The sequence below is a fragment of the Prunus dulcis genome, chromosome 3 (genome assembly GCF_902201215.1).
Source record: "Prunus dulcis chromosome 3, ALMONDv2, whole genome shotgun sequence".
Lineage (NCBI taxonomy): Eukaryota > Viridiplantae > Streptophyta > Magnoliopsida > Rosales > Rosaceae > Prunus > Prunus dulcis.
This window is the reverse complement of record NC_047652.1, coordinates 22,291,413-22,308,086: the sequence shown is the minus strand read 5'-3', so window position 1 is coordinate 22,308,086 and position 16,674 is coordinate 22,291,413. Positions and strand designations below refer to the sequence as shown.

Below are 16,674 nucleotides of genomic sequence, written 5' to 3'. Positions count from 1 at the left end.
TCCACCAAAGGGTCCATCCAAAGCATAAGGTTTCATTTTTCTTTCTCCTCCTCCCCGTCTCATAAATTTTTTTATTTTTTATTTTTTATTTTTATGCAAGTGATAATATCTATAGAGAGGAGGAAAATGAACAAACCCACTGTTTTAGCCAACTAACTTGACTTGCAAGAAATGCTAAGTCTGCCACATGCAGAAATTAGTAAAAATGGTAAAATGCTAATTGTACACTGACACGTGGTAGTTGTGTCGTTTCTCTTAACCAAGTCCAACTTGCCACAATTAAGGCTCGAATGATTTGGAGCTTTCTTTCATCATTCCTTCTTCTTTTCTCCTTTCCTTGTCTTTTCTTGCTCTGTTTTTCAAATCAATCGCCAATCATAAATGGTAGTAGTAGGAATACGTCGGCACCAGTAGGTTTTAACTTTTAGTGGATACAAGCTTTACCATTCAGCAAAGAAAACTATGGAAGTAGACGGTAGCAGACGTTTCTGTTTAAAATCACCCAAATATTATCAGAAACACAAAAATTCCATCGAGTGCACCAACCACAAGGTTCATACTCCATAACAACATCAAACACCTGTACTGTGCACCATTAAGATTTTTTTTTTTTTTTATAAGGAAAATTATAACCAAAAGAAAAAAAAAAGATTTTAATAGAAGATATTAGTCAGTATGTGCCTACCAAATACATGATCTTCTTTGTTAATCTACAAACAATTGCCTCTTTGAAGATCTTAGAGAGAGAAACAGGGTATAATTATAAACAGAGTTCAATAACTGAGAAACAGAGAGAAACAGAGTGCTCTGCTTTGTCTCTCTATGTTCTATTCTGTGATTGTGTAGTATCTACTTATTCTACTCCTTCTGCAGAGGACCTGAAATCAAATGGCTGAGATGGATGGAAAATCTGAAACTTTAGACGCCGTATTGAAGGAAGCTGTGGATTTGGTACCAAAACAGAGCAACCCATCACTCTGTTTTCAAATTCGAATATAACTGAGAATTCTTCTCTGTTTTGATTTTTATTTTCCGGCTTTTGCGTTTTGTGGTCTTTTTTTCAAACTTCTGTACTGAATTCTATAATTCTTTGATTTCAGGAGAACGTGCCTCTTGAAGAGGTTTTTCTGACCTTGAGGTGCAACAGACATGGGCTCACATCTGAGGCTGCTGAGCAAAGGTTGGTCATTTTTGGGTACAACAAGCTTGAGGAGAAGAAGGTACTGCTTTTTTTTTTTTTTAAATTCAATGTTTCTCCCTTCCTATTCAGGAAAAGAAGTATTTTTTCTAGGTTTGCGATCAATCTGCCGCCTTTTCTTTTTATGATGCCTAGAAGGAATTTTTGTTTTTTTTATTATCTTCTGGAATTATTTTCCATGAAAACAAAGAGAGCTGAAGACTAAACCACGTGTTAATATTTCTTCCTCCGTTTGGAAAAATAACTAGTTGGTTGATTTTGTAATGTTGGGTTATACAGGAAAGTAAGGTTTTGAAGTTTTTGGGGTTTATGTGGAACCCTCTGTCATGGGTGATGGAAGCTGCAGCTATCATGGCCATAGCGCTTGCCAATGGAGGAGTGAGTACCTTTTTATTTTTCTATTTTCTTGGTCTTGTTCTGTCTACCTGTTGAGCAAAACTGGTAAACAAAGAATCTGGAGCTTTCTCATGAACCACGTGCATATTGAAAAAGAATTATTACCTATTTTCAAAAAAGTAGAATTAACCTGTTGTTGGGTTTTGCTTTTTACAGGGAAAGCCTCCTGATTGGCAAGATTTTGTTGGGATCATTACTCTGCTTATTATCAATTCAACTATAAGTTTCATAGAAGAGAACAACGCGGGAAATGCTGCTGCTGCTCTTATGGCCCATCTTGCCCCCAAAGCCAAGGTATTTAGCAGAATAGTCTCTGCTTGTGTTAACTGTGATCTTCTAACTTTGGCTATCATTCATAGTTGTTTATTGTTTCTATAATTTAGAGTGTTCATTTCTTGTCTCGTGGGATTTTTCAGTTTAGTAACTATGTTATATTTAAGTCAGGTCTTTCGAGGCGGGAGGTGGATTGAGGAGGACGCATCCATTCTTGTTCCTGGTGATATAATCAGCATTAAACTTGGGGACATAATTCCTGCAGATGCTCGTCTCCTTGATGGCGATCCATTGAAAATTGATCAGGTGCTTTGATAACTCCATTGCTCACTTCCCTGAACTAAGGTTAATCTGATTCACTGCAACTTTTTTACTTAATTTTTTTGTATTTGGTTTTTGCAGTCTGCACTTACAGGCGAGTCACTTCCTGTGACAAAAGGCCCCGGCGACAGCGTATATTCGGGTTCAACATGCAAACAGGGAGAGATTGAAGCAGTGGTAATTGCCACCGGTGTTCATACCTTTTTCGGTAAGGCTGCTCACCTTGTGGACACCACGAATCAACAGGGCCACTTTCAAAAGGTAAGCATATGCTAAGATGAATTTCTTTGTCCAAACATTAGCTATGAGAATTTCAGTTTGCATTTGTATCTGTATTCTGCTTCTTCATATGCTGTGTAGGTGTTGACTGCCATTGGGAATTTCTGTATATGTTCGATTGCCGTGGGAATGATTATTGAGATCATAGTCATGTACCCAATTCAACATCGCAAATACCGACCAGGAATTGACAATCTGCTTGTGCTACTTATTGGAGGAATTCCCATTGCTATGCCCACAGTTTTATCTGTGACAATGGCTATTGGTTCCCATCGCTTATCTCAGCAGGTCAGTTGCAGGAAGTTTGAGATGTTATAGGCTTGTCAATTTTACTTATCTGGGTTTTTTAAGGAGCTGCTATATCTTCATATCTCAAAATAAATGTTGCAGGGCGCTATCACTAAGAGAATGACAGCAATTGAAGAAATGGCAGGCATGGATGTCCTTTGCAGTGACAAAACTGGCACTCTGACATTGAATAAGCTTTCGGTTGACAAAAATCTTTTAGAGGTTGGTTGGTGTTGTAAGGTTCTTAACTTCCTTCATCAATATACCTCTTTCAACTCGTTTAATGAATTTATTTGTTCAGGTCTTTGCTAAAGGGGTGGATGCAGATACCGTTGTTCTAATGGCTGCTCGAGCCTCCCGAATGGAAAATCAAGATGCAATAGATGCTGCTATTGTGGGAATGTTGGCTGATCCGAAGGAGGTATATTATTAAGTACATATGCTAAAGTGAACAATAAGTTGAACCTTCTTCAACATTACATTTTGGTATTTGTTTTTCTTTGCATATTACGCTTAATCGTTTCTTCTTTCGACTGTAAAATAGGCCAGAGCCAGCATTCAAGAGGTGCACTTCCTTCCATTCAACCCAACAGATAAGAGAACAGCTCTGACATATATTGACAGTCAAGGTAAAATGCATCGCGTCAGCAAAGGTGCACCAGAGCAGGTATGATTATCTGCTGCTATTTTTCTGTTTAGTGCTTTTAGTGCTAATTGTAGTAATTCATACCTATGGTTTCATTCTTAGATTTTGAATCTTGTACACAATAAATCAGAGATAGAACGTAGAGTACATACTGTGATTGATAAATTTGCGGAGCGAGGTTTACGATCCCTAGCAGTAGCATACCAGGTAATATCATCCCACACGTTATCTCTGGTTATCTTGTCAACTTCCTTCTCATGTCTACCATGTTTTATAGTTCTTGTTCTTTTGGCTTATTTTCCCTTTTACCATTTTATGCACAGGAAGTTCCAGATGGAAGGAAGGAGAGCCAGGGAGGGGCTTGGCAATTTATTGGCCTCATGCCTCTGTTTGACCCGCCTAGACATGATAGTGCAGAGACAATTAAAAGGGCATTGAACCTTGGGGTTAATGTTAAGATGATTACAGGTACATCTCCTTCAATGTTATTTTGATACAAAATCCAGTTCTGACTTTTGGTCATCAATCTGATTGGTATATGATCTGCTGCTTGTACCTTTTCAATTGCAATCAGGTGATCAACTGGCAATAGCAAAAGAGACAGGACGCCGTCTAGGTATGGGAACCAACATGTATCCATCGTCCAGTCTGTTAGGACAGAACAAAGATGAGTCAATTGTTACTTTGCCAGTTGATGAACTTATTGAAAAAGCTGATGGGTTTGCTGGTGTTTTCCCGGGTACTCACTCTCTCTCCCTCTCTCTCTCTGCTGTTTTTGGTGGGTTTTTGGAGCCTACTTCTACCATTCTTTCTGCTTAGTTCTCTGGCATCTTTCCTGCAGAACACAAGTATGAAATTGTCAAACGATTGCAAGCCAGAAAGCACATATGTGGAATGACTGGCGATGGAGTTAATGATGCTCCTGCTCTTAAAAAAGCCGATATCGGCATAGCTGTCGCTGATGCAACTGATGCAGCTCGTAGTGCTTCCGACATTGTCTTGACAGAACCTGGCCTTAGCGTCATCATAAGTGCCGTGTTAACCAGTAGGTCCATATTCCAGAGGATGAAGAATTACACGGTGAGCCTGGGTCCTGTTTACGCCAATGTTCAAAATTAGCCAGCAATTGTTTTCTGTGTCAGGCTGTTTTACCAACCAAATCCAAAACCACATACCTTAATTGGCTTCTTTCTTATTGCAGATATATGCTGTTTCCATTACAATCCGTATTGTGGTAAGCTATTTTGAAACTTCTTTTATTGAATTTCATTTCTTGCACATTTGGTATAGTGATCACTTAATTTGTTTGTATTGTGACAGCTTGGTTTCATGTTACTGGCACTCATATGGCAATTTGACTTCCCACCTTTCATGGTGTTGATTATTGCAATTCTCAATGATGGTTAGTATCTGTCTTATAGTTTCCAAGTAATTCAATGGATCAGAGGACAACATTGTTCAATTTAGATCAATTTCCTTCTCTTTATTTTCTTCGGATCATCCACCCTTCAAATTTGTATTGCATTCCAGGTACCATCATGACGATATCGAAGGATAGGGTGAAACCCTCTCCTCTCCCAGACAGCTGGAAACTGTCAGAGATCTTTACAACCGGAATCATCCTCGGTGGTTACCTGGCTATGATGACGGTCATTTTCTTTTGGGCAGCATGCAAGACAGACTTCTTCCCTGTAAGTCTTCTTTATTTCTTGTGTTTTTATGGATCTTGTTAATAATGACTTAGTTGCTTGGCTAAAAGCTTATGTTTGTTATTTCAGCGCACATTTGGGGTTTCAAGCCTCCAGCACAAGAACGAGGATGACAACAGGAAGCTTGCCTCGGCAGTGTACCTGCAAGTGAGCACCATCAGTCAGGCCCTCATATTCGTCACCCGTTCCCGGAGTTGGTCTTTTGTTGAGCGTCCTGGTCTGTTACTTGTAGCAGCTTTTGTTATTGCTCAGCTGGTGAGTGAAATTTTTGCTTTTTTGCTTGCATCATTTGGTTATGTGGGGGAACAACATCCTTAGTTTATCCAATCATGAATTGAATCTAATCTTCTTGTCAAGCAGATTGCTACGTTGATCGCCGTCTATGCCAATTGGAGTTTTGCTGCAATTAAGGGAATTGGGTGGGGGTGGGCTGGCGTTGTTTGGCTATATAACCTCGTCTTCTATTTCCCACTTGATTTTATCAAGTTCGTCATCCGATATGCTCTGAGCGGGAGAGCGTGGGATCTCATAATTGATCAAAGGGTATGAATAGCAGGCAAAAGGACTCTCTAGCTTAATAAATTGAGTAAACCTATTTATTTGGAATGGTGGAGTTGCTTTGACTGTTTCTACTGTGGAATTATATGTTTTGCAGATTGCCTTCACGAGGAAGAAGGATTTCGGAAAGGAAGAAAGGGAGCTAAAATGGGCACATGCACACAGGACCCTCCATGGGCTGCACCCACCAGAAGCCAATATATTCGGCGACCGCAGTAATTACTCAGAACTGAATCAGATGGCTGAAGAGGCAAAGAGACGAGCTGAAATTGCCAGGTACCGGACAACACACATTGTTTTCGATTTCAGCCCTAGATGATATGCCTCTATATACTGCTGAGTTTGATATGAATGATTTGAAACTTGAAATGGTGTTTTTATGTTTGTTTTCGGGTTGCAGGCTGAGAGAATTAAGTACCCTGAAAGGGCATGTGGAATCAGTGGTGAGAAACAAGGGCCTGGACATAGACACAATTCAGCAATCATACACAGTCTGAGCCTCTCCTTTGCAACTCCAACTCTCCATAGTATTTGTATTTGTAATAATGTAAAGACAAAGAAGAAATTTAATTGTGATTTTGAGGCTTTTTATTTATTTAAGATTTCCTACAGCTAGCTGCTTCATGTTCATACAACAAAGCTTCCCAATCAATCTATTTATATAAAAATGACCAACAAAGTTGAAACTGCAAATACAAACTCAAGTCTGAAAGAGCGACACAAGCAGGATGTGGGTTTTAGAGAGAGTGGTACTTTTGAATCTTCTTCTCAAGCTCATCCTTTCTGGCACCGATCACTCGATCCACTTCCTTCCCTTTCTTCAACAGCACAAACGTCGGCATTGCCTGCACTCCAAATTCCTGTGCCACCTCCTTTTTTTTTTTTTTTAATTAAGAAAAAGAAAACCCAATTTAACAAATTTGAGATTGAGATTAATGGAAGAAATGGGGGGCGGGAAGGACTTACAGACAACTCGTCGACGTCGATCTTGGCGAAGTCAACGTCGGTGAACTGGGTGGACATGTAGTGGACGGCCGGCTCTATTAGCCTGCAGGGTCCGCACCACGACGCCGAGAAATCGATCACCAGCTTTTCATTCCCAATTATAACAACAACCCAACAATTAAGTCAACAATAACAACAACAAAATCAGATCTTTAAGCTCAAATCCCTCTCAAAGTAAAAAATGAAAAATTCAACAAGTACCAGCTGGGAAGAATCCTTGTGGGAACTGAAGTGAAGCTGCCATCTGGCGGATGAGTGAAACGACGTCACCCGAGACTCCTCCGATGACTCGGCTGAGTTGTACGCCGTCGATCCTCCAAGTAGGTTTGACAGAAACGACCCCATTCTCTCTTTGACTCTCTCTCTCTCTCTCTGATCTCTCTCTGCTAACTAATAACTGACCACTCTACCAAGACCAACCATTCAACAGTTTTCTTTCTTTCTTGGGTTTTGTTTGTCTCAGTGATTTCTTCGATGCTTCTTACAATGAAAGCTAACCACCATTTAGAGTGGGACCCACTTTGGGGGATAGCTCAGATGGCAAAATGACCTGTCGTTTTGCCTGCCACTTGCTCCCATTCGAACACTCCCAGTAGGCAGTAGCAATGAATCCATTGAATGTGTTTGGCTATTGGATGTGTTTGTTCGTGTTCAACATTTACAAACATGTCTTGGAGAGTTTCCCATTCTCATAAATCCATTTTCACATTTTTAATTTTCATCCGATTACGTATGGAATATAAAAAATCTTAAATATAATTAACTCATCAAGTCCATACAGTTACAGTTGGACATGAGGCAAGGAATTCATTAAAATTCCTATCTATATTATTTGACACATTACAAAAATGCAATTTAATTTGCAAACCAAAATCTGAAAGAACCTCAACCATGAAGTTGGTTCAGTCCATTCTTAAATTTACTAATGTACACTACACACAATTAATTTCATCGAAAAATGCTACATTTTTCTTTTCTCAGGTTCACTCTCACTCAAATGGAACTGGCACACCTTGTTTCTTGTTGACAATGGCCATTGCCAGATACCGAGTACCCATTCCAATGGGGACCTTATCATCAGGTCCCTCCCAGAAGGGGGCCTCGCCTTCGCCAACCAGTTGCCAATATCCATTCCTTAGAGACTCAAATTGTTCTTCTGTGCAGTTCTGTGTCAATGCTTCCACTCGGAAATTTATCCCAAGAGCACCAAGAAACTGAGACTGAGTGATTGGACCATGGACAGAAACCTCTCCTGTATAAATATTACAATGTCATAAAATATATATCTCCAACCTTTACTTTAACCTAATCCATGGAAATATAATGGTAAAGGATTCACTGTGATGAGATGGTGCACCTGAAACTTCCTCAGCAGAGTGCCTGATGGAAGCAAAATCAACATATGCACTGAGATCAGCAGACCCTGGATCATCCAGAATGTTGACAAATTTGTGTTTCCGAATTGCCTGCAACAAATTAAATTTTGGAAAAGTTATAAATAAAACCAGCAGTTTGCATCGCTCGAATAGTAAAAGACTACCAAAACTAGCAATGGCAAGGCAACAGACCTGCAGACTATCTGAGACTACTCCATTTTGGCCATAATCAATTATAAGAGCTCCACCACCGTCTGAAGCAATTCTTTCAGCAATAGTTTCAGTCAACTCCATTGCTTTGGGGCAAACCTCAATATGACCAAGCTTTGCTATTTCTTCATTTCCAGCCCACTTGCAGCGTTTTGCTAGATAGAGAGTTGCTGGTGTGGGCTGTGAAGACAGAACAAAGCGAAACCTAAACAATATTTTATGAGTATCAATCAAGTAACCCAATTGTTACATCTGCTAAATATACAAATTCTGTCAGACTTCGTATTACATCCTTACGTTGAATCTTCTGCAACATCAACCATTTTCTCACACCAGCCACGAGATGCCCTCTGACGAAAAATATTAAGAAATTCGATTAAAAGAATAAGAGGATACTCATGGAATAAGCATTTGGAGATATAGGTCAGAAATGGATCAAACAAACCTGAAATTGATGAACTGGTAAAGCATCATAGAACTCGTGCGCTATGATGATAGATGGCACTGGCATGACAATTAAGAAAATTAGTCAATGAGAATTAGTACACGTCCTTTTTGCTTCTCATGATAGTCTTATCAAAAGTAAACAAAAGCTTCATTTACAATACATAAATAAACTCTGTAAAGAAGTTGTTGCACAAGCACAAATTTAAAGTCATTCATTCAATTGCTAATACACAGGGACAAATAAGCTCTTCTTTCTTGAAATACCAATAAGAACATAACTACATACCTCCTGAAGGAACCTGCTCCAATGTGGCATGCCATGATACAGGAGTTTTAGCCAACATGCTTACAGTCCTTTTGCCAGCCGTTACGTCTTCATCTACACATTCCAGCTTCTGGTGCTGAAGTTTCTGCAACGCAGGACTGCATTCTACCATGTGTACATGCAAGGATTCGGTGAAGTTCTTGAATTTTGATGCACCCTACACAACAAATAAAGTAAATAATGTTACTGTAGTTCCATTTATACAACATTAAACCAGAAATTTAAATGAGTGGAGCCAGTTCATACACGAAGAAGGTCAGCCATGAGAGTTCCTCTTCCAGGCCCTAGCTCAACTAGGTTCACTCTAGCAGGCTGTCCCATTTGTTCCCAGAGAGACATGGCCCAAACACCAACCATCTAAATTCAAATAAGCAAGCAGAGAGAATGACAAATCAGTTTCTCTTCAAAAAGAAAATGCCAATTGAATTCAATGAACTAATTGACTATGTGAGCAATTGAGAACCCAACAAGGAGAAAATTTACCTCCCCAAACATCTGGCTCACTTCCGGAGAGGTTATAAAATCACCTCCTGCTCCAAACACATCTCGATTCATGTAGAACCCAGCTTTTGGGTTTGTCAGAACTTCCTCCATATACTCAGCAACTGAGATTGGGCCACCACGGAACTGACCGAGAAAGCATATTCGCAACACATTGTCACTCCGATAGCAACATTCACTGTTATACAAATTGAAAAAATAAACGAAAAGAAGAAACCTTGACGATGCCCTTGAGGTGCTTGGCGAGCTCGGAGTCCGAATAAGGTTCATGAGAATGCTCTGCCATGAAATTTAAATAAATAACCATTATCGAAAGCTAATTACGGATGAGTATAAAAATAAAGTGGGGAAGTGGAGGTTACCAGGTGGGTTGTATAGGCCGGACCGGTCGATGGTAATAGAGGTAGTGGGTTGAGTAGTGGTTTTGTCAGGGTCGTTCTCCGCGTGTTCGACGAAAGGACTGTGTGGGATTTGGGATGAAGAAGAAACTGAACGATTGTGAAACAAAGGAGCTGAATATGGCGGAACAAAATATCCATTGGGAAGACGACGAGTAGCAGAAGCTTGTAGCAGAAATCGTCTCAACATTTTGGAACGCTGGTCTCTTCAGGACAGGCGTGAAAATGTTCATTTTGAACAAAGCTCACCAGTCTGACAATCATGATAATACGAGGTAAATATTTAGCACACAAACTTAAGATCAAAACGGGGATGTAGCTCAGATGGTAGAGCGCTCGCTTAGCATGCGAGAGGTACGGGGATCGATACCCCGCATCTCCACTTTTTGATTTTATTTCAATTGCCTAATTATTCTATCAAGTTCTCTCCAATTTACACAAATGACATAAGAGATGTTGCTCAAAATGCATAATTTGATTGAATTGCAATTTAGTTATAATTGTAATTAGACACACAAGATGTTTTTTATATTATAACAATACCGATATTCTAAATTACTCAATACATGAAAACGAAAACTGAACATTTTGGCCAATTATGCTAACCCACACTTACAACAAATAAATATTATTACTTAGCTTTTATGGCCAAAAAAAATATATTATTACTTAGGTCTTTTGCTAGACATTGTCCGAATTGTTACGCTTTTCCTGGTTAGGACAAGAAGACTGAGGAGGCATGGTGGCGCAAAAACTGCAACCGTTGTGATTTTGGTCATCAACGATGTAGTAGGCATAGAAGAGCAGCAAACTGCTGGAAACGGCAATACAATACATGAGCACAACCGCAGACAAGTGCATAAACGTCCCAAACTGATATGCAAACCCGAACAGGATGGCGCTTGACAACCCCCAAAGGGTGAACCTCAACAACTCTTTCTTCACGGATTGCTCGCCTCTTGGCAACTGAGTGTACACTGCTAGACACTTGTCCAACACGAAATACGACACGTAGACGAACACGACGAAAGCCACCACTGGATAGTCGCTGTGCTCGTACGCCCGGTAGAGCGTTGTAAGGGAACAAATTGTGAGGTTGAAGTAAACAAAGCATGGGGTCAAGTTTATTGTTTGGCTAGCATCTGGGTTGCGAGTGTTGAAAGTAGGAAGAGTTGTTTTTGTAGGTTTCTTCTGATCATAAGTTGGCAACATTTTGCAAATCAGGCAAGTTTTGGTTATCACAGTTGCAGTGATAGTGGCGGAAGCATGCACTTGGAAAAATTGTGATGGTTGAGGGTATGAGGTGTGGGAGACTGGAGAGAATTCTCAAGTCTTATATAAACCATTTATGAAGGTGCCAAGAATTTACCATGTTCTTTCAAAAGCTGAAGAAATTGAATATATTAAAGTTCGCAACTTTTTCCTTCAGCTTTCTTTGAAGGACCACAGAAGCAGCCAAGAAAGTTACAAAAGCAGCCAAGAAAGTCGCGGGAAAATCATCCAAACATACTTTTGGCGTTTAGCGGATATGCCTGACCTTAAATATATATATATATATTTTAAACAATCTCAAATACCCTTTCTACAAAGGGATCCTAGCCGAGAACAACAAAGGGTATCCTAGGGTTCATAAAATCAACGTAGTTTTTTTAATTGAAATTAGTTTGCATTTCTCTTTATATTAATTATTCAAGACATTAAGTTCACTCGTTATAATTTTCAAGTGGTTCGAATCACATATAATTTTTTTAGAAACAAATATAGTAATATCCTTTATCAAATTTAGGATATACCCTTCTTTACTTTGTATATGCATTTGCTTTATGGCATGTTTATTAATATGTAATCGGATGAGGAGAAATTGAATTGAGAAAAGTTTGGATCTGGATTCCTATTGAAGTTGTTTACTAAACCATATCGAATTTGGATAGGAGTGATATTAATTTCTTATAAGTTGTTCACTAAATTACCATGAATTGAAATTGAAACCAATTTGATTACTAAAATACCCTTATTGTTGAGTAATAGGCACGGCGGCCATGTCACATCCCGAGATCAACTCCGCCGTAGCACGATATTGTCCCCTTTGGGCCCCCCTCTCTGCCCTCACGGTTTTATTTCTGGGAACTCACGAGCAACTTCTCAGTGGGTCACCCATCCTGGGATTGCTCTAGCCCCCAACTCGCTTAACTTGGGAGTTCCTACCACTCCGAAGCCAGTGAGCTCTCAAAATGCCTCGTGCTAGATGGATGCGGGTGTGCACATATAAGGCACATCACCCCCTCTCCGTTAGTTAATGTGGGATCTTACAATCCACCCCCCTTAAGGGCCCGATGTCCTCGTCGGCACACTCGCACCACACGGCAGAATGACTCTGATACCAAATTGACAAGACCCGCCCCGGAATTCTTGAAAACCGGAGCGAATCCCGTCTTGTTACCGATATCCCGCCGATTCCGGGATGTGACAGGGCACTTGTAGGTGAGGGGGAAATAAGAGATTTGAGATCTTTCATGGTGTAAAATGAGTTGGAAACACGACAAAGGTATTTGGAGATGTCAGACTAGTAATTGTTTTACTTTATTCAATTTTGGTTATTATAAAAAATAAAACCAATGAGAAGGGTAAAATCGAAAATGATGAAATCTGAATAAATAATGTATTAAATCAAAATACAAGTATCAATAATACAAAGAAGGGACACTGAGGGACGTGCAAAATGGGGACAAACATGTGCCACGTTAGTAATTGAACAAAATATTTGATGGAAACTAACGGCAACACCATTAGAGCATCTCAAGGGAGATGTCAAATACCAAACATCAAATTTAAATTTGATAGCAGATGTGGCAATTTGACATCTTACACAGGTTTACACTCCACCTGATATGTCAAATTAAATTATTATTTTATTACATTTTAGTGTTGATTTATTTTTAATTAAAAAGAAAACAAACAAAAAAATATTCATTTGACATATTGCTTTTGGGATGTCAAAAATAACATTTCAACCTCCAACTTTTATTGCACATCAGCTTTGACACATTGGTTGGAGTGATGTGAGATGTTATTTCTAGCTATTAAATGTCTATGTGACACTTTTAACATATCAATTGGAGATGCTCATAATATCAACAACAACAAAAATAATAAGAAGAAAAAGGTAATAATTTCACAAATATAAGTCACCATTCACCATTTGCGATAAAAAGCAAATACATAATAATTATTTTGAAGCACTAATTAAATTTTGAGACCTTTCGAACAACGGGCCCTTTTCGTTTGAGGCATGAGCCGGAATACGAAAGGAACTTACTGAGTATAAAGTTGAAAACTTGTTAACTCTGGTGAACCCCAAATACGGAATACCAAGAGAGTGAAGCTAGCAGAAGGAGATGGCGCAAGGAGGTGGAGCAAAGCAGGTGAAATTGGAACGAGAGAGCGAACTTAGAATCGAAGTGGGCAACGACGCGCCTCTCAAGCTTCGGCTGCTCAATGGCACAGCCGAGATCTTTGGCACCGAGCTCCCCCCTGAAATCTGGCTCACCTTCCCACCCAGGCTCAAGTTTGCTGTAACATCTTCCTTCTTCTTCATCTTTCCTTTTGTTTTCATTTGAAATTTACGTTACGCAAGTTCATGTCTTTAATTGCATTCTGTTATGGGTTTTGATTGTTAAAGGTTTTTACTTGGTATGGAGCAACAATTGAGATGGACGGCAGTACGGAAACCGATTACACCGCTGATGAGGTAATTTCATAGGCTTTTGCTTTTTAGTTTTTGCTCCCCAATATCTCTGTCACAAATAAAGAATGTGAATGAGAGAATGATGGTGTTTCCAATCTTTAATTTTTCAGACCCCAAACATCAGTTATGTAAATGTGCATGCCGTACTGGAAGAACGGAGAAACCGTGCTAAAGCCTCGCCGCCTGAAGACTCCAATTCTTCTCAGCCTCAGGTACCTACATGTTCCTCATTTGTATTTGTGCCCCAACCAGTGTCATTCTTTAGTGAACTTGAGTATTGGTATTTGAAAGTTCAATGTTTGACACCTCAAGTTTTGAATGAATAATCGGAATGAACTCATGGCATAAAGTGTATAGACTATATAGAAATGCAAGACAATTTAATTTAAAAAATGTCTTTTGGTGTATGTTACGAAGGATTGTTGTAACCCTTGGTATGTGCATATGCGTTTGTGGCTTATAAGCTTCTTTGTGATCAGGGCCCGAGGGTGATTGTTGTGGGACCTACAGATTCTGGGAAAAGTACCTTGTCCAAAATGCTTCTTAGTTGGGCAGCTAAGCAGGGATGGAAGCCTACTTTTGTCGACTTGGATATTGGACAAGGAGCTATAACAATTCCCGGATGCATTGCCGCTACTCCTATTGAAATGCCTATTGATCCGGTTGAAGGAATTCCTCTTGAAATTCCCCTTGTTTATTTCTATGGGCACACAACTCCTAGGTAATCTTTTTGTATGGTTATTTCTTGGCCTATGTTTTGATATCTTGTATTGATACTAGAATACCTAAGAAAAAATCTTCCATTGCCAATTTCTTTCACTCTAACTAAATAGTGAATCTGTTCGTCAATGTTTTTACTTATTACATCCTTAGACATCCGTTGTTTTTCCAGTAACAACGTAGATTTATACAAAGTACTTGTGAAGGAGCTTGCTCAAGTGATAGAGAGACAATTTTCTGCTAATGCTGAATCTCGAGCTGCTGGAATGGTGATCAACACTATGGGATGGATAGAAGGTCAAGGCTATGAGGTAATTTATAGGCTGCTTACACTACAGGATGACTGTTGATTTAATCTAGAAACGCTTGTATAAATCTCCTGTGTATGAAATCTGTGTTTGATAGTCTCTTCTTTTCTATCTTCCTTGCAGTTGCTTCTTCATGCAATTGATACATTCGATGCCAATGTTGTCTTAGTTTTGGGACAGGTAGATCCCTCATGTTCAAGTTTCTTTTCTATTCCTGATTACATCTTAGTGAATTATGCGAGCTTTTCTGCTTTTTTTCCCCTCCCTCTTTGTTTTTGTTTGTTGACTCTATCACAAAGTTTCCATATCCAGGTTTACTTTTAATACATCCTTGTTCCTAAAACATTTATAGCTTTAACAAAAAGGTTTTATATGTTGGCTTCCATGACAGTACACATGTTTCTTTTAAATTCTATGCAGGAAAAGCTTTGCAGCATGCTCAGAGATGTACTAAAGAACAAGCCCGGTGTGGACGTTGTTAAACTTCAAAGATCAGGGGGTGTTGTATCCAGGAATGCGAAATTCCGTCAAAAATCCAGGAGTCATAGGATAAGGGTAAATATCATCTTTTATGTAACCAAGTTCCAGAAAGATAGGATAAGGGTGAATAGCATCTTTTATGCAACCAAGTTTCAGAAATATGTTGCCATTGTGTTATTTTCTCTTCCTCATGAGAAGGCTCATGTGTGCTGATATTTCTAACAGGAATATTTTTATGGCCTTGCAAATGATCTGAGCCCGCATTCTAATATCGCAAATTTCAGTGATTTATCTGTCTTTCGAATTGGTGGCGGGCCACAGGCCCCACGTTCAGCTTTGCCAATTGGTGCAGAGCCTGCCGCAGATCCTACAAGATTGGTGCCTGTGAATATTAACAGGGATTTGCTCCAGACGGTTCTCGCTGTTTCATTTGCTAAGGATCCTGATCAAATTATTTCTAGGTAATTCATAGAAATCCATCTGATGGAAAATTGATAATGATTGAGTAAAGTATAACATTGATCGGTTTTGTTCAGTATTAATTGAACTTTACATAGGATAGTAGACGTTTTTACCCCCCGAACTGTTACAAGTATGAAAAATTATTTGCTAAAAAAAAAAAAGAAAAAAGATTATGGTACTTCCTTCTTGCAGGTGAGACAAGGAATTCAATGTTCGTTCTTCAGTTGAGGGATGTGAATTTGACCATGACATGTTATATTATAGAGTATAACCATAGAGTCTTTTAAGTATTTAGCACTAACCATTTTTTCTTTTCTTTTTTTGCAGTAATGTTGCTGGGTTTATTTATATCACAGACATTGATCTTCACAGGTTTGAATTCTGAGCTACAATAACAACTTTGCTAGAAGCACCTTTTGTATCCGGTTTTGTGTGAGCTAACCAAGTATATGACATTACAGGAAGACAATTACATATCTTGCACCATCTGCGGGCGATCTTCCAAGCAAATATTTGATTGCAGGAAACTTGCCATGGCTTGAAACATGAAGTTGATGATTGAAACCCCAAAATAGTTTGTTCAGGTTGACTATGACTTGTATTGTATGGCTTACTGGTGAAATGCAGATTACTGATTTATGTAAGAAGAGTGTAAGACGTGAACTACCTAGCAAGGTAAAGTTAGTTGATGAAACAAAAAAAAAGGTCTGATGAGCATGTTCTAGGGTTAATGATGTACTCATCTTTCATACCGTTCGCACAAAGTAATGGAATTTTTGAAATTTCAATGCAAACTGCGTGCTTCTTGCCATTATTAATCAGAATTGTTCGTAAATATGTAGGACATTGAATACCGAAAAGTCTCAAATTGCAATCTTTTTTGGACAAAAAATGAAAATGCTCTTTAACAATTACAAGAATTAGTGCTGTATATGGTATGGTATGAAGGATGCAGGTGCAAATTTGTGGGAAATGAGGTGAAAAATGAAGGAGTTGTGAACTTGAGATATTTTATGCAAGGAGATGACT

The 16,674-nt window shown here is 39.1% G+C and overlaps 5 protein-coding genes and 1 non-coding gene across 7 annotated transcripts; 3 read left to right on the top strand and 3 right to left on the bottom strand.

Moving 5' to 3' along the window:
- Positions 1-409: 409 nt before the first annotated feature.
- On the top strand, positions 410-6,263 carry LOC117622931 (plasma membrane ATPase 1-like). The gene is made up of 21 exons (XM_034353750.1): positions 410-951; positions 1,101-1,220; positions 1,478-1,576; positions 1,751-1,888; positions 2,039-2,173; positions 2,270-2,449; positions 2,549-2,755; positions 2,858-2,977; positions 3,057-3,176; positions 3,300-3,422; positions 3,504-3,608; positions 3,725-3,869; positions 3,976-4,140; positions 4,243-4,481; positions 4,603-4,635; positions 4,722-4,803; positions 4,932-5,092; positions 5,180-5,365; positions 5,471-5,653; positions 5,766-5,944; positions 6,069-6,263. Exons 1-21 carry the CDS (start codon positions 889-891, stop codon positions 6,163-6,165), a joined length of 2,880 nt encoding a protein of 959 aa, XP_034209641.1. The 5' UTR covers positions 410-888; the 3' UTR covers positions 6,166-6,263.
- Positions 6,239-7,141, bottom strand: LOC117622933 (thioredoxin H2). The gene is made up of 3 exons (XM_034353752.1): positions 6,875-7,141; positions 6,635-6,757; positions 6,239-6,540 (listed from the first exon to the last, which is right to left on the bottom strand). The coding sequence occupies exons 1-3, from the start codon at positions 7,016-7,018 to the stop codon at positions 6,406-6,408; spliced, it is 402 nt and encodes a 133-aa protein (XP_034209643.1). The 5' UTR covers positions 7,019-7,141; the 3' UTR covers positions 6,239-6,405.
- Positions 7,142-7,406: 265 nt separating this feature from the next.
- Positions 7,407-10,135, bottom strand: LOC117622932 (protein arginine methyltransferase NDUFAF7 homolog, mitochondrial). The gene is made up of 10 exons (XM_034353751.1): positions 9,895-10,135; positions 9,750-9,811; positions 9,515-9,658; positions 9,278-9,388; positions 8,993-9,188; positions 8,705-8,763; positions 8,557-8,609; positions 8,242-8,464; positions 8,031-8,139; positions 7,407-7,925 (listed from the first exon to the last, which is right to left on the bottom strand). The coding sequence occupies exons 1-10, from the start codon at positions 10,118-10,120 to the stop codon at positions 7,663-7,665; spliced, it is 1,446 nt and encodes a 481-aa protein (XP_034209642.1). The 5' UTR covers positions 10,121-10,135; the 3' UTR covers positions 7,407-7,662.
- Positions 10,136-10,239: 104 nt separating this feature from the next.
- On the top strand, positions 10,240-10,312 carry TRNAA-AGC. Its single transcript has one exon. It is a non-coding gene; the product is annotated as a tRNA-Ala (tRNA).
- A 140-nt stretch (positions 10,313-10,452) lies between these two features.
- LOC117622571 lies at positions 10,453-11,250 on the bottom strand. Its single transcript, XM_034353302.1, has one exon. The coding sequence runs from the start codon at positions 11,140-11,142 to the stop codon at positions 10,612-10,614; it is 531 nt and encodes a 176-aa protein (XP_034209193.1). The 5' UTR covers positions 11,143-11,250; the 3' UTR covers positions 10,453-10,611.
- Positions 11,251-13,196: 1,946 nt separating this feature from the next.
- On the top strand, positions 13,197-16,439 carry LOC117623589 (protein CLP1 homolog). 2 transcript variants are annotated; one of them, XM_034354636.1, is made up of 10 exons: positions 13,197-13,502; positions 13,610-13,678; positions 13,786-13,887; positions 14,155-14,396; positions 14,568-14,706; positions 14,827-14,883; positions 15,124-15,258; positions 15,409-15,644; positions 15,973-16,017; positions 16,107-16,439. In XM_034354636.1, the coding sequence occupies exons 1-10, from the start codon at positions 13,326-13,328 to the stop codon at positions 16,192-16,194; spliced, it is 1,290 nt and encodes a 429-aa protein (XP_034210527.1). In that variant the 5' UTR covers positions 13,197-13,325; the 3' UTR covers positions 16,195-16,439. The 2 variants fall into 2 exon arrangements, with proteins under 2 accessions (XP_034210527.1, XP_034210528.1); XM_034354637.1 differs by having other exon boundaries at positions 13,236-13,502; positions 15,505-15,644.
- Positions 16,440-16,674: the final 235 nt, after the last annotated feature.

Coding starts and splice junctions, on each gene's coding strand:
- LOC117622931 (XM_034353750.1), top strand. CDS start 889: ATGGCTGAGATGGATGGAAAATCTGAAACTTTAGACGCCGTATTGAAG. Junction 4,804..4,931: donor TATTGCAATTCTCAATGATG/GTTAGTATCTGT, acceptor ATTGCATTCCAG/GTACCATCATGACGATATCG. Junction 5,654..5,765: donor ATCTCATAATTGATCAAAGG/GTATGAATAGCA, acceptor TATGTTTTGCAG/ATTGCCTTCACGAGGAAGAA.
- LOC117622933 (XM_034353752.1), bottom strand. CDS start 7,018: ATGGGGTCGTTTCTGTCAAACCTACTTGGAGGATCGACGGCGTACAAC. Junction 6,758..6,874: donor ACAAGGATTCTTCCCAGCTG/GTACTTGTTGAA, acceptor GGGAATGAAAAG/CTGGTGATCGATTTCTCGGC. Junction 6,541..6,634: donor TCGACGTCGACGAGTTGTCT/GTAAGTCCTTCC, acceptor AAAAAAAAAAAG/GAGGTGGCACAGGAATTTGG.
- LOC117622932 (XM_034353751.1), bottom strand. CDS start 10,120: ATGTTGAGACGATTTCTGCTACAAGCTTCTGCTACTCGTCGTCTTCCC. Junction 9,812..9,894: donor CGGCCTATACAACCCACCTG/GTAACCTCCACT, acceptor ATTTCATGGCAG/AGCATTCTCATGAACCTTAT. Junction 9,189..9,277: donor TCATGGCTGACCTTCTTCGT/GTATGAACTGGC, acceptor TTTGTTGTGTAG/GGTGCATCAAAATTCAAGAA.
- LOC117622571 (XM_034353302.1), bottom strand. CDS start 11,142: ATGTTGCCAACTTATGATCAGAAGAAACCTACAAAAACAACTCTTCCT.
- LOC117623589 (XM_034354636.1), top strand. CDS start 13,326: ATGGCGCAAGGAGGTGGAGCAAAGCAGGTGAAATTGGAACGAGAGAGC. Junction 14,707..14,826: donor TAGAAGGTCAAGGCTATGAG/GTAATTTATAGG, acceptor TCTTCCTTGCAG/TTGCTTCTTCATGCAATTGA. Junction 15,259..15,408: donor CCAGGAGTCATAGGATAAGG/GTAAATATCATC, acceptor TATTTCTAACAG/GAATATTTTTATGGCCTTGC.